A 13,610-nucleotide genomic window follows, 5' to 3' on the forward strand; every position below is an offset into this window, starting at 1 on the left:
TACTGAAGAATTCAATCTCCACTTTGGCCGTTTTTGAAGGTAAGTCTCATGAACTTCAAACTCTATCATGCACGCATCATAAATGAAATATTGATATACCATCTTGTTTCTGCACACATGGGGATCATTAACCCTCAATCAATTGCATCATAACTTGCACATACATCATTTCACGATCAAATTCAGTTTTAGGGTTCTTCATGTTCATGTGAAAATTGATAACCTTAGAGCAAAAATAAATGAAATTAAAGGTCATCATCATGTTCCTCGTCCAAAACCGATTGAGATAGACCCTTTGATCAATCAAAACCACACAGATTTGAAGAATTTCAAAATTCAGTTAGGGTTGTGTTCTTGGCGCGTTTTTTCGTTCAAAGAATTCAAATATTTGTTTTAAAATATAATGCATTGGAAGCGTATTATAAACAAGCCACAAGCGTGGCTCAGTTGGTCCATGTTTTGGTTGGCAAGCGTGGGTGCGTGGGTTCAAACCCTTGTGGAGACAAAACCAATTTTTTTTAGCACCTATTTTCTTTCATTTTTCTTCACAACTTTAATTAATCATTTAACTAACCAAATCAATTCATTTTTGCTTCATTTTTTAAACACTATTCATTTAATATATATATTTTAAGAATATCAAAAAAAATCATCAAAAAAATATTTATTTGATACATTTTTAAATAGGTTTAAAATGACTTATTTTTAAATATTTTTAATACTTTAAATATTGTTTTTTTCATTTAATTTTTAACCTAATCACTTGTAAATATTTTTTGAACAAACCCTAATCATTTAGGTGTTAATTAAGCATAATCTTTTTGTTTATCTTGATTAATTTGATTTCTTTCAATTTCAAATCATTTTAAAACAAGCGATCGCGATTCTTTTCAAAAACGATAAACCATTTCTTTTTGAAACTATTGATTAAATCTTTTTAATTGATCAATTGATTTTCAAAATGATGTGGGGCCTCTCGAATATTAGAGAGTATAAGTCCCTTTTCTTTTTCTTTGTACAGTTTTTTAAACAGAAAACTTTTTCCAAATTACTTCCAAACAGTTTTTAAAACAATAAATATCACATCTTTTTTCAAAACCATCCACCCTGTTTTATGAAAATAAAACAGGGGCCTCTCGAATATTAGAGAGTATAAGACCCACTCCTTTTTCTTTTTACACAGTCTTTTTATTCAAAATAAATAAACTTTCTTTCAAAACAAACTTTCAAACCGTTTTTCAAACGACGCGTCTGTTAACAAAACAATTTCAAAGCTTTTCAAATATACCATGGGCCTCCATGTAGGTATAAGCCCCAAGCCCTTTTGTACATACCCATTCCAGTACATGAAATTAGGTATTTCATTGTACGCCTTTTTGTACATACACTTTTTGTACATACACTTTTTTGTACATACACCTTTTTGTACATACCTCGATCAGTTTGACTTTTTAACCTTGAATAACAAACCAAAAATGAAGGTTTCTTTAAATCTTCCCAATATACCATGGGCCTCCATGTAGGTATAAGTCCCAAGCCCCTTTGTAAATACCTGTTTACATAGCTTTTGAATAAACTCAAGTGGACTTCTCCCCGAGTGTGAGTCCCGAGCCCTGTGTATACAAATGGATCATGCTTACAGGTATATTTCCTTCATAAACTCCATTATATACACACACTTTGTCATATATGTATAACTGTTCATATCTGTTCATGTACTTGTTCATATTTGTTCGTACCTGTTCATACTTGTGATTGTGTTATATATGTTTATTCAACTTAGTACAACACTAGGTTCCCCATAGCCTCCTATTGGGCTTCGTGCAAAGAATCTCCCTAGTTTAGGTTAGGACATAGAGTATGGTTTCCCGGTGAAATCGCTCTAAGAGCTCAAACCAACTATACCATGCCTCCCCTTGGGCTTTGTACAAACGAGTGACCCTCCCATAGCCTCCTCTTGGGCTTACAATGCAAGGACCCTGGATTGTCCCTCCCATAGCCTCCTCTTGGGCTTACAATGCAAGGACCCTCGGATAGCCTCCTCTTGGGCTTCGTACAAGGACCCACGGGCTTCTTATAAGCATCCCCAATATCCAAATCAAATACCCTAGGAGATTAGACATTTTTCATCTCTATGATAGGAGTATCTCTTCTATATCATCACAAACAATCAATCAATCAATCAAACTTTTTGCCACAAGGCTGGCTAATCAATTAGACCGTTTTGCCACCATACTGGCTGATTAATCAAAGTTTTTGTCACAAGGCTGACTTCATTGAAACTTTTGCCACAAGGCTGGCTGATTAATCAAAGTTTTTGTCACAAGGCTGACTTCATTGAAACTTTTGCCACAAGGCTGGTTAAACAAAAACATATTTATCATTTTAAGCGCCATAAGTGGCACAGCCCAGGGCTTATAATGAAAAGATTTTCAAACAAAAATCAAACAGATGTATGTGATGATATAGATTAGATACATCTAGCATTTAGACGACATTTGTCTATTTTCCTTTGCTTCCACTAGCATAAGTGGGAACTACGATTGCTCTAACTTTCTCAACATCCCTTTGAGAATACGTAGGCACAAGGTCGATCCTTGGCGAGCAAAACAAAACAAAAAAAACCACTCAAACCTTAGCACCCGTAGACCCGAGCTACAGATGCTCTGATTCCCTCTAAGGGATATGTATGCAGAGGATCGCGATGATCTTTGCGAGCATAATCAAACAAACACCTTAGGTCCCACCTATTTCACAAGAACCTCTCAAAAACATGGAATGAAAAAAACAAAGCAAAGAAACCTATAGAGTACTATAGATACGTTGGGTGCTAATACCTTCCCTTCGTATAACCAACCCTCTTACCCAAGATCTCTCCCCCCACTTTTAGGTTATTGCAGCTTTTTTCCTTTTCCTCCTTTGGAAATAATAAAAAGTTTGGTCGGTACAAAAGAAAAATCATTTTTTTTGAGCACTCGAACCCAAAGAAGGCATCAGGTGTCTCATCCCACAAAAAAGAGGAACAAAACGATTTTTCGCCCGCGACAAATACCATGCAAGCACACAATTCTCTCGATGTATAACTTAGAAAGTCTCTCCATTGAATAATCCATCCTCATCGGAATAAAATGAGCACATTTAGTCAATCTATCCACAACGACCCAAATTGCCTCACAATTACTCGATGTCCTCGGCAAACCTGAAACAAAATCCATGGATATACTATCCCATTTCCACTCGGGAATAGATAACGGTTGCATCAAACCAGACGGTTTTTGATGCTCAATCTTTGACTTTTGACAAGTCAAACAAGAATACACAAATTCTGCTATGTCCTTCTTCATACCTTGCCACCAAAACATTTTCCTCAGATCTTGATACATTTTAGTAGCGCCCGGATGAATACTCAAACCACTTCTATGTCCTTCCTCAAGAATACTCTTTCTCAAGTCCGCAACATCTGGAACACAAACTCGATCATGACACTTCATAATACCATTCTCATCAATTCGAAAGTCACCACCTCTTCCTTGATTAATCAATGTGAATCGATCAACCAAACCCAAATCAGATTTATGTCCTTCTCGAATCTCATCCAAAATACCACTAGTAAGCTTCAACATACCAAGCTTCACACCACTAGAAGTATCTTCGCATAACAAACTCAAGTCTCTAAATTGTTCCAATAATTCAAACTCTCGAACCATCAACATAGACATGTGTAATGACTTCCGACTCAAAGCATCGGCTACAACATTCGCTTTACCAGGATGGTAGTTTAAACCAAAATCGTAGTCCTTCAAGAACTCCAACCATCTTCTTTGTCTCATATTCAACTCTTTCTGATCGAACAAGTACTTCAAGCTCTTGTGATCACTAAACACATCAAACCTTGATCCAAACAAATAATGTCTCCAGAGCTTTAACACAAATACCACAGCTGCTAACTCCAAATCATGTGTAGGATAATTCCTCTCATGAACTTTGAGTTGCCTTGAAGCATAAGCTACAACTTGTCCCTTTTGCATTAAAACACCTCCCAATCCCAACAAAGAAGCATCATAGTATACCACAAAAGGTTCTAACGGATCCGGTAAAATCAAAATGGGAGCAGAAGTCAATCTTCTCTTGAGTTCTTGGAAATTCTCTTCACATTGCAAAGTCCGGCTTGTCCCTTTCTAGTCAACTGCGTCAACGGTAACGACAACTTAGAAAACCCCTCAATGAACTTCCTGTAATAACCAGCCAAACCAAGAAAACTTCTAATCTCAGCGACAGACTTAGGAGCTTCCCATTGAGATACAGCTTCCATCTTCGAAGGATCAACAGAAATACCACCACTTGAAATCACATGTCCAAGAAAGCTTACTTCACTTAACCAAAACTCACATTTAGATAGCTTAGCAAACAACTTCTTCTCTTTCAACACGGACAAAACAACCCTCAAGTGCTCAGCATGCTCTTCTTTACTCTTAGAGTAAATCAAGATGTCATCAATGAATACCACAACAAACTTATCCAGGTAGTCATGAAAGATCCTATTCATATATTCCATGAACACGCCATGTGCATTAGTCACACCAAACGGCATTACAGAATATTCGTAATGACCATACCTCGTCCGAAAAGCAGTTTTCTGAATGTCCTCAGCTCTAACGCGAATCTGATGGTAACCAGACCTCAAATCAATCTTGCTAAACACACATGCTCCAACCAACTGATCCATCAAGTCATCAATTCTCGGAAGTGGATATCGATTCTTAATCGTCACTTTGTTCAATTGTCTATAATCAACACATAATCTCATCGAACCTTCTTTCTTCTTGACCAATAGAACAGGTGCACCCCACGGCGATACACTAGGACGAATAAATCTCTTCTCAAGCAACTCTTCAAGTTGACTCTTCAACTCTTTCAACTCAGAAGCAGACATCCTATATGGAGCCATCAATACAGGACTAGTTCCAGGAACTAAATCAATCGAAAACTCAACTTTTCATTCCGGTGGTAAGTCAATTATATCATCAGGAAATACCTCCGCAAATTCACAAACTATAGGCAAATCCTCAATGGTTCTCTTTTCGCGCACCTCTAAGGTTGCTAATAACATAAACAATTCAGCTCCACCTTGAACTGATTCGTCGACTTGCTTAGCGGACAAGAATAAATCTTCTTTAATACAGTTCGCAGGAAAGATGACCGTCTTATCAAAACAGTTGATATACACACAATTAAATTCCAACCAATTCATGCCCAAAATCACATCAAGTTGTTCTAAAGGAAGACAAACTAAATCGATCCCGAAATCCCTACCAAAGATACTCAATGGACAATTCAGACATACATAAGAAGTAGAAACAGAACCCATAGCAGGTGTATCAATAACCATACTTCTACGCATATCGGATAATACAAGATTCAATCTTCTAGCACAATCCAAGGAAATAAAAGAATGCGTCGCACCGGTATCAATAATAGCAATCAAAGGTGTACCATTAATGAAGCATGTACCTTGAATTAGCCTCTCATCAGTAGTGGCTCCCGCACCAGACAATGCGAACACTTTTCCTTTTGCTTGCTCCTTCTTTGGCTTGTCACATTTTGTACTAACGTGGCCTTTCTCTCCACAGTTGAAACAAGTCACATTCGAACCACCTCTACAATTAGTAGCTATGTGACCATACTTGCCACACTTGAAACAAGTAGTAACCTCTTTCTTGCACTCCGCAACTTTATGACCCTTAACACCACATTTGAAACACTTAGGTGAAGTAGAAGATCCTCCCCAACTTGGCTTCTTGCCAAAACCAGCTTGTTTCCTCTTGTCATCATACGGTTTCCCACGATCCTGATTCTTTCCTTTCAAACTCTTGTAGAGAGAAGCACTCTCTCTACTATCCTCATCATAAATCCGACTCTTGTTAACCAATTCAGTAAAATGGGTAATCTGTTGGTAACCAATAGCCTTCTTGATATCATGTCTCAAGCCATTCACAAACTTCAAGCATTTAGATCTCTCAGCATTAGCAGTATTATAGTGAGGACAATACTTGATAAGCTCCTGAAATTTAGCGGCATAAACAGCAACAGTACCATTTCCTTGCATCAACTCAAGGAACTCCACCTCTTTCTTCCCACGACAATCTTCAGGAAAATAGTTCTCCAAGAAAACATCACGGAAAAGATCCCAAGTAACCTCAATGCCATCTTCTTCAAACCTCTAAAGAGTGTTGTTCCACCAATCTTCAGCTTCCTTTTCCAGCATATGAGTACCAAACTACACTCTCTGAGCATCAGTACAGTTCATAACTCTGAAGATCTTCTCAATAGCCTTCAGCCAAGCTTGAGCTTTATCAGGTTCATGTTCACCCTCAAAGACAGGAGGATTGTTCCTCTGAAATCTCCCTAATGCACGGTACTCATCATCATCTCCATTCCGGTTACCCGCATTCGCTGGAGGGATCTAACCAATAGCACCAGCCAACATCGCCAATGCCTCAGCAATAGCATCATCATTCCTGCCTGCAATCGTCCTAGACAACCAAACAACCAGACAAACAGTATCGATCGTGTCAGATACACAAATCAAATACAACAAGATAAGAAAATATTAACGACTATTGACCAACTGGTCGACCATGCTCTGATACCACTAATGTAACACCCCTTTTTATACCCCAAAATATTCAACATATAATCAGAGAATAACATGCATATAATTCAAAAGGGCGTCACATCGATGCTTTTAGAAGAACTAAAAACCAAAAAAAAAACCGACAGCATGTATCTACACAGCACAATACTCCTGGTCATTTTTATAACACTCAATATCAAATCACAATTTAACCTGGATATGCATTCACAGCGGAAAATATGATACTCATGTGATTTATAATGATTCATGTCCCATACCATGATCATACATCGACTAATAGTCTCAATTCAACATAAAACATAATCAAAAGGTTTGGCTTGTAAGCTTCTCAAAAGACATATAGCCAATAAATAAGTTCACAATTCATAGCATAATACATACGCAAATATAACATGAGTTTAATACACCTAGTCTACCCAGTGTTACATGACCAGAGCATCGACTCACTACCTAGTCTCCAATAACCAAGGAAGAACCTCCGGCTAGGTCACACGCGGCTACTAAACTCCAGAACCTGCATGTCGCCAACGAGGGCAACATTAAAACAGAAGGGTGAGAATACGAACCATTATGAAGAAAGTACAACAGAATATAATAGTTAAATCAACACATCAAGTAATTAGTCATACTATGTAAAACAAAATAGATAATAGAATTCAACACATATTTCACATGTTATCGAGTATACGACAAGCTTAAATAGTATAATATTTCAATTCTACTATTATGTTCTCAATTAAATACACAATCATAATTTATCACGTATTCACACATTTAATCAAATATGTATTCAAACTTCACTTGTTTTCAATTATCAACTCATACACATATCACAACTACATCAACTCCACATACTCAATTATCGCATAATTTTAATGTGACTCAATGCAAGATATGTGACGCTATGCATGTGGTACCGAATTGTGAACCCAAGGTTTCACCGCTTTCCGATTCATTATCTAGAATCCAAGCCACGCTTCCGATCCGAACAAGACCAAAGCCCACCAAAATGTAAACATATAGTCTACCGCTTCCGATTCACTTTAGAATCTAAGCCTCGCTTTTGTTTCAAAGCAAACCACCTTTGTTTCAAGGCACACCATGATATGAATGTATGTACAATGTTAACAAACATATGCAATTAAGATCATCTCTACCATCTTAATATTTAGCATATCACAATAATCCACTCTATGAATTATTCACAATATTGTACACGACATTCTCATCACATAAGCATTATTCTCATATATTAATCAATACAAAATTTCCAATCCACCACTTTAATTGATACTAATAATTAATACTATCACTTGTTAACCCATAATTATCAATTATATAGGATTTTACTCTTTTCACAAATAAACTAAGAGTCATTAAGTGTATACCATTTACCCACTCTTAGAAGTCTCAACCAAAAAAATAATCAAAGAATACATTCATGTATTAATTAATCTATAAATTCATCACTTTTAATTAAACAAATTTGGTTCAGCCACACTTCTATTGTTAAAATGTATTTGCATTTAATGGCAGGGTGCTCACATTTCGTTTAAGGCCAAAACCGAAAAACAGGGCATGAAGAAAAGTTCTAATTCATTCTCTATGTAAACTATGCTACAGTAAGTAATCCACAATGTCATATATGAACATGACACTACTACATATATTCATGGTATCCGCTACAGTAAATATCTAATAAATAAGTAATCACTTATCCTCACCGTGGATATTCTTGCAAGAGATTAAGATAATATAGTTCCTAAACTTTCGGTTTAATTTCTTAGTTGTTAAACCAAAATTAGTATTAAATAGTTTCATGGTTTGTTTCCAAGAAATTTGAGTCACTTTGAACATTTAAAACACAAGTTAACACGAAGCTATATAAAAAGGTGATTGATCATATTTAAACTATACAATTTCAATTAATATTTGGATTAAAAATATGTATGTTTCCTACCATATGAGTGAATTAATTTCCACTCCATAACACATGCTATGCTCACGTTATCACTTAAACAATATCTAATAGTAATGCCACTTTCTATTAATAAAATAAGATATGGTTTCATGTGTTGGGATTTAATAATATAGCATCATTGGCCAAGTGACAAATATGAAACAGAGTACATTTCTCAGCGTAATAAAACAACAGCATCGCCCTGTAGAACAAAACCACCATCTCTCCCCATTTCCGTTTTCAAAATTATATGAAACAAAGAGTATTCGTGTTCCGGCATTATTCTTGGTTTCAATTTATAATTTATCTACAGATTTCCAATATCATAAACAGGATTTAAAACCCATGTTTTATAAGGTTTAACTATGAACAAATATAAATGTTAACCTACCCATTACCCCATTATACTAGCCCACAATGATTAGGGATTCTCCCCCTTACCTCTTGATTTCTCCTCCAAAACCCTAGCTTTTCTCTTCTTGCTCCTCTCCTCCACTTCTATTTCTTCAAAACCAGTTAAATGAACTAATGATGCTTCTACCCTTTCTTTTTTCTCTCTTACTATCTTTATTTATTATAATGGGCTTTAAAATTAATAGCACCTCCCAATTGCTTATAACTCTAATAAATAGGCCCAATTAATCTAACTCTCTAATAATTTAATTAATTCTATTAAACACAAATGCACTCAAGTTTAATTAATTAAATTAATAATTAAGTCTCATAATAGTTAAATAATTAATTAAGACACTAAAAAAATATAAAATATTATAATAAAATAAATACTATATAAAAAAAAACGGGTTGTTACAATTGGGCCTAAGTTGGTATTAGTAAGTGAGGGGTGCTAGTTAGAGCCCATTAGTAATTTAAGATAGTAAGGGTTTAACTAAAACAAGGGTTTTAGAGGAAATAGAAATTAGAAGTTCATTTGGGGTTTTTGGTGAAAGAAGAGAAGAGAGGAGAGAAGAAGAGAATCTCAAGGTTGAAGATAGAGTTGGCTTCAATCCAAAACCTAAGGTAAGGGTGGGATTCTTTCATGCTAAAGGGATATATGATGATGTTTTGGGCGGGGTTTTGATTGTATGTTGTTATCCATGATTGTGTAGAAATTGAATAGAGATTGTTAGGGCTTATATTAGACTTCTATGAAATTGTGAATTTAATTATGATTAATAATGTTATGATGTTAGAAGACCCATAATAGGTGTTATAATTGTGTCTATAACATGTATTCTATTATTATTCGTGATGCTTGGTGTTTTCCAACTTGATTGGGTTGAGTTTAGGGGTTTTGGGATGGGTTTCGTATGTTGTTTTCTGTGTTTGGGGTTGTAATACGGTGAACTGACTTTTATCAAAATGTGCGGATAGCAAGAGTCGCCACCGACTTTTATTTTATCCAAATATCAGAAAGGCTAAAAGAATAGAAAAAAACCTTTTTTAAAGAAAACTGAGTTCGGGGGGTAATTTATGCAAAGGGAAGGTGTAAGGCACCCTTTGCATCCATGGTTTTCCATGGATTCTTAATTGCTTTGCTCTTTTGAAAGAAATGTAGAAGAAGTGAATACGGACTTTAGCTCGTAAATGAGCGTAGCCATATTCAAGGTTTATGAAAAAAGTGTAGAAAAAGAATTTTAAACCAGAGCATGCAATTAAGGGCAAATTACCTTGATATTTGTAAAAAGAATTCTTTTAGCCTTTCAGGGCTATCCCTACCATAGGAGGGCAAGGAAGTCCTTTGATTTGGAGGTTGAAGGGTCGTCGCATTATCGTTCGCCATAAGACTGTCACATGCCATAGAGAGGCAGGTAGTCTAAGGGAAGGATCAGAATAGCCTTTCGTTAGGCAACCAGAGGATACCTCAGCACTTCGTAGGCAACTTCGAGGGACGAGGTCATATTTGGCGAACCGAAGGCAGCATCATTAGGGACTTATGACCTTTGAATGAACTGAGGGCAACATTTGCTGAGATATCCTCGTAATCGAGGGACATGGCCAGGGACGGAACCAGAAATTTTTAGCAGTGGGGGCAATATAAATAAGTGCTTTGTCTTTTTAATTAAACGTCATATTTGAATTGCGCATAATTTTTAAGAAACTGAATAATCAAGTTGTTTATAATAACTTATCAAATATTTTTATAAAATATAATTACCAATGTATTTAAGTAATGTAAAACTCAAAAAATAAAAATATATTTAGAAAATATATATTATTAATATTTTAAAATATAAAAAATAATATTTTTATAAGACTAAAATTCATATCAAATTTTATAATGTTGATTGTTGAAAAACTCCCAACAATTTCATTTCTTGATTATAACATATATATTTAATACAAAATAAGTATACAAATATGATACATTTTTACTAATATAAACTTTAAAAAAAGATTAATAATGCTTTTCGATTTTAAAACTTTCAAATTTTACTATAAATAATATTTTATTACTATCATATAACTTAAATGAAAATAATATTTTATTACTATCATATAATTTAAATGAAACTCGTTTGAAAAGATGTTTAGGAAAATGACAATGCCTAAAACTTACATTTTTTTAGTGGGACCATGTATATAAATATATTACATAGGACAACATCGCACAATTTAGCTACATATAATAGTTTCAAAGATTAATCATATTTGTTAAAATAAATAAGTAGCTTGACTACTATAAGCAGTTGCTTAAAAGATAGTGGGGGCCTCCACCCACACATGGTGAAACGTGGGTCCGTCCCTGGACATGGCTATTCTGCAAAAAAACACAAGGCAACAAGGCAACAGGCAACAGGCAACAAGAGGGGTATCATAAAAGGTGCGTGGGTGCAACAATCATGTGATCAGATTCGATTATATTATCTTGTAATTAGGTGATTCTAATTTAATTAATAGTTATCACTCCCTAGGATTACTAACCACATCAATTAATATAGGGAAGGGGAAAGAGAAACCAGCGGGGGAAAGAGAGAAAGAAACCAGCGGATCAATAATAGGTCTAAACAAGTAATAATTAAAATAAATCAGGGTTTTAGGGTTACCGACTGTTGAGCTTTGACGGTTGGCCAACCCTGAAAATTGGAAAAGGGAGAAATAAACAGAAAGTAGTGAGTGTAGGCGGAGTTCATTATATTGGAAGGCAAACCCTAATTTTAAATAAGAGGGGAAAAATAACAAATATTTAAATAAGGATTAAATCAGGACTTAGCTTTTGATATGGCGCGTAGTCGGACAAACCCTGATGGTAACCCTGAAAAACTGCACCACAAAGAGAAAATTTAGTGTATGAGTGATCTAATGACGAACCTCACAAACCTTGATTTAGGGCACAAGTTAACTATGATTAATAGAATAAATAAATTAATTAATTATTGGTTTTCAACCTAATTAATTAAATCGGCAAAATAAATTTTCGATTAAGTTGTCTAACCCTAATAAGTATTAAATTAACCATTTAATTATTTTTAAATCAAAAAGGAATATTATTAACAATTAGGTCAAATTAATCATAAAAAGAGAAAAATATATTTCTAAAATAAATTAATATTCTTATGAAAGAAAACTAAATTTAGAGAAAACAAAAGTTTTATTATAAAAAAAAAATTCAAAAGGGTTTTGAAGAAGTAAAAATAAACAAACAATATATGAAAATAAAAAAATAAAAAATTAAAGAACACTTAGCTGGCGATCAGGTGTGTAGCCTCTTGAGTGTCCATGATAGGTCTGCAGGCTTGGGGACGTTGGATCCCAGTGCTGGCTCGATCTGAAGGCTCACGTTGAAGGAGCATGATGGATCTTTGTGAGTAGCGCGCACTGGATTTGTAGCATGGGATTCGAACCCTCGCTTGTTCCCTTGGCATTACACGCCTGATGCCATCTATGCTGCATATATTATTTGATATCATACGACTTCGATATTAATATAAATAAAAAAAACTAACTGAAAAATTTAAACTCAAATCAATTGCGCGCCCTGGGTTCATCGTCCTCATCAGAGGGACTGGACTTTTGCCTACGATTCAGTTATCCTTTAGCTACGGATTTCCCTATGTCACTACATCCCTGCAATCAACGAATTGGTTATACAATTTAAATAAACTCCAATTAAACATCCAGATTAACTAAAGGCTACCCTCTAAACACGATAGAACTATTAATTTCTGCCAATTTCGTCTCCATTCAAGTTTCCCCAATTTGGAGCTTATAAACCCTAGTAATGGTGGATCCTCTAACCTGTCACGAAAATCAAATTAAATGGAACAAATAGCTTGCAAACAAGATTCTAGATATAAACATTCATTCAAACATGAATTTCGATGCATATATGAACGAATGGGACATTTAAAGATTTCAAGAGCAAACCGTGACCATGGAACTGTACTTCAGCGTGTTCTGATCGATGCTGGGTATCGGGTCACGCTCAGAAAAGACCAGAGAATTGATTTGGATGATTGGTCTGGCCTGAATCGAATTGTGCCTTGGTCTCCCTTCTCCTTCCAATCCACTGTTTCTTTAAGCTTAGAAATAGGGTTCTTCCTCTGATTTTTCGTCCAAAACTCATTAGGATTCTTTATGCCTTTATAGTAGATGGACTTTTAGGGTACAAACTTGTAAAAATCCAACTGAATTTTGGCAATTGATGATTGAAAAAATTTGATTGGAATTAGTCAAAAAATCTTTCCAAATTAGCTCAAATAAAGTTTATCTCTCTCCAATCTTCTTTCCACGTTTTTTTATATCAAATATTTGGCATATATGATGATTAAAATTGATTGGGAAATAAATCCAACCAAATCTTTTCTATTTTCTTTCAAAACATTTGATTAAATTGATTTTTTTAATGAATAAAAATTCATAAAAAATCAAAAAATTATCAATAATTCGTGGTATTGGATATGGACCTCATTTGTGGCTTGTGAAACAAGATTGGGCCATAAAAACTTGGGCTCCTTTGCAAAAAAAATCAATTTGAGGCCCTTTATTTCTCAT

At 34.9% G+C, this 13,610-nt stretch overlaps 1 protein-coding gene across 1 annotated transcript; it reads right to left on the reverse strand.

The window, feature by feature from the left end:
* Positions 1-4,996: 4,996 nt before the first annotated feature.
* Positions 4,997-6,813, reverse strand: LOC131649826 (uncharacterized). The gene is made up of 5 exons (XM_058919582.1): positions 6,775-6,813; positions 6,311-6,463; positions 5,996-6,220; positions 5,512-5,740; positions 4,997-5,172 (listed from the first exon to the last, which is right to left on the reverse strand). The coding sequence occupies exons 1-5, from the start codon at positions 6,811-6,813 to the stop codon at positions 4,997-4,999; spliced, it is 822 nt and encodes a 273-aa protein (XP_058775565.1).
* Positions 6,814-13,610: the final 6,797 nt, after the last annotated feature.

The sequence above is a fragment of the Vicia villosa genome, linkage group LG2 (genome assembly GCF_029867415.1).
Source record: "Vicia villosa cultivar HV-30 ecotype Madison, WI linkage group LG2, Vvil1.0, whole genome shotgun sequence".
NCBI classification, from domain to species: domain Eukaryota; kingdom Viridiplantae; phylum Streptophyta; class Magnoliopsida; order Fabales; family Fabaceae; genus Vicia; species Vicia villosa.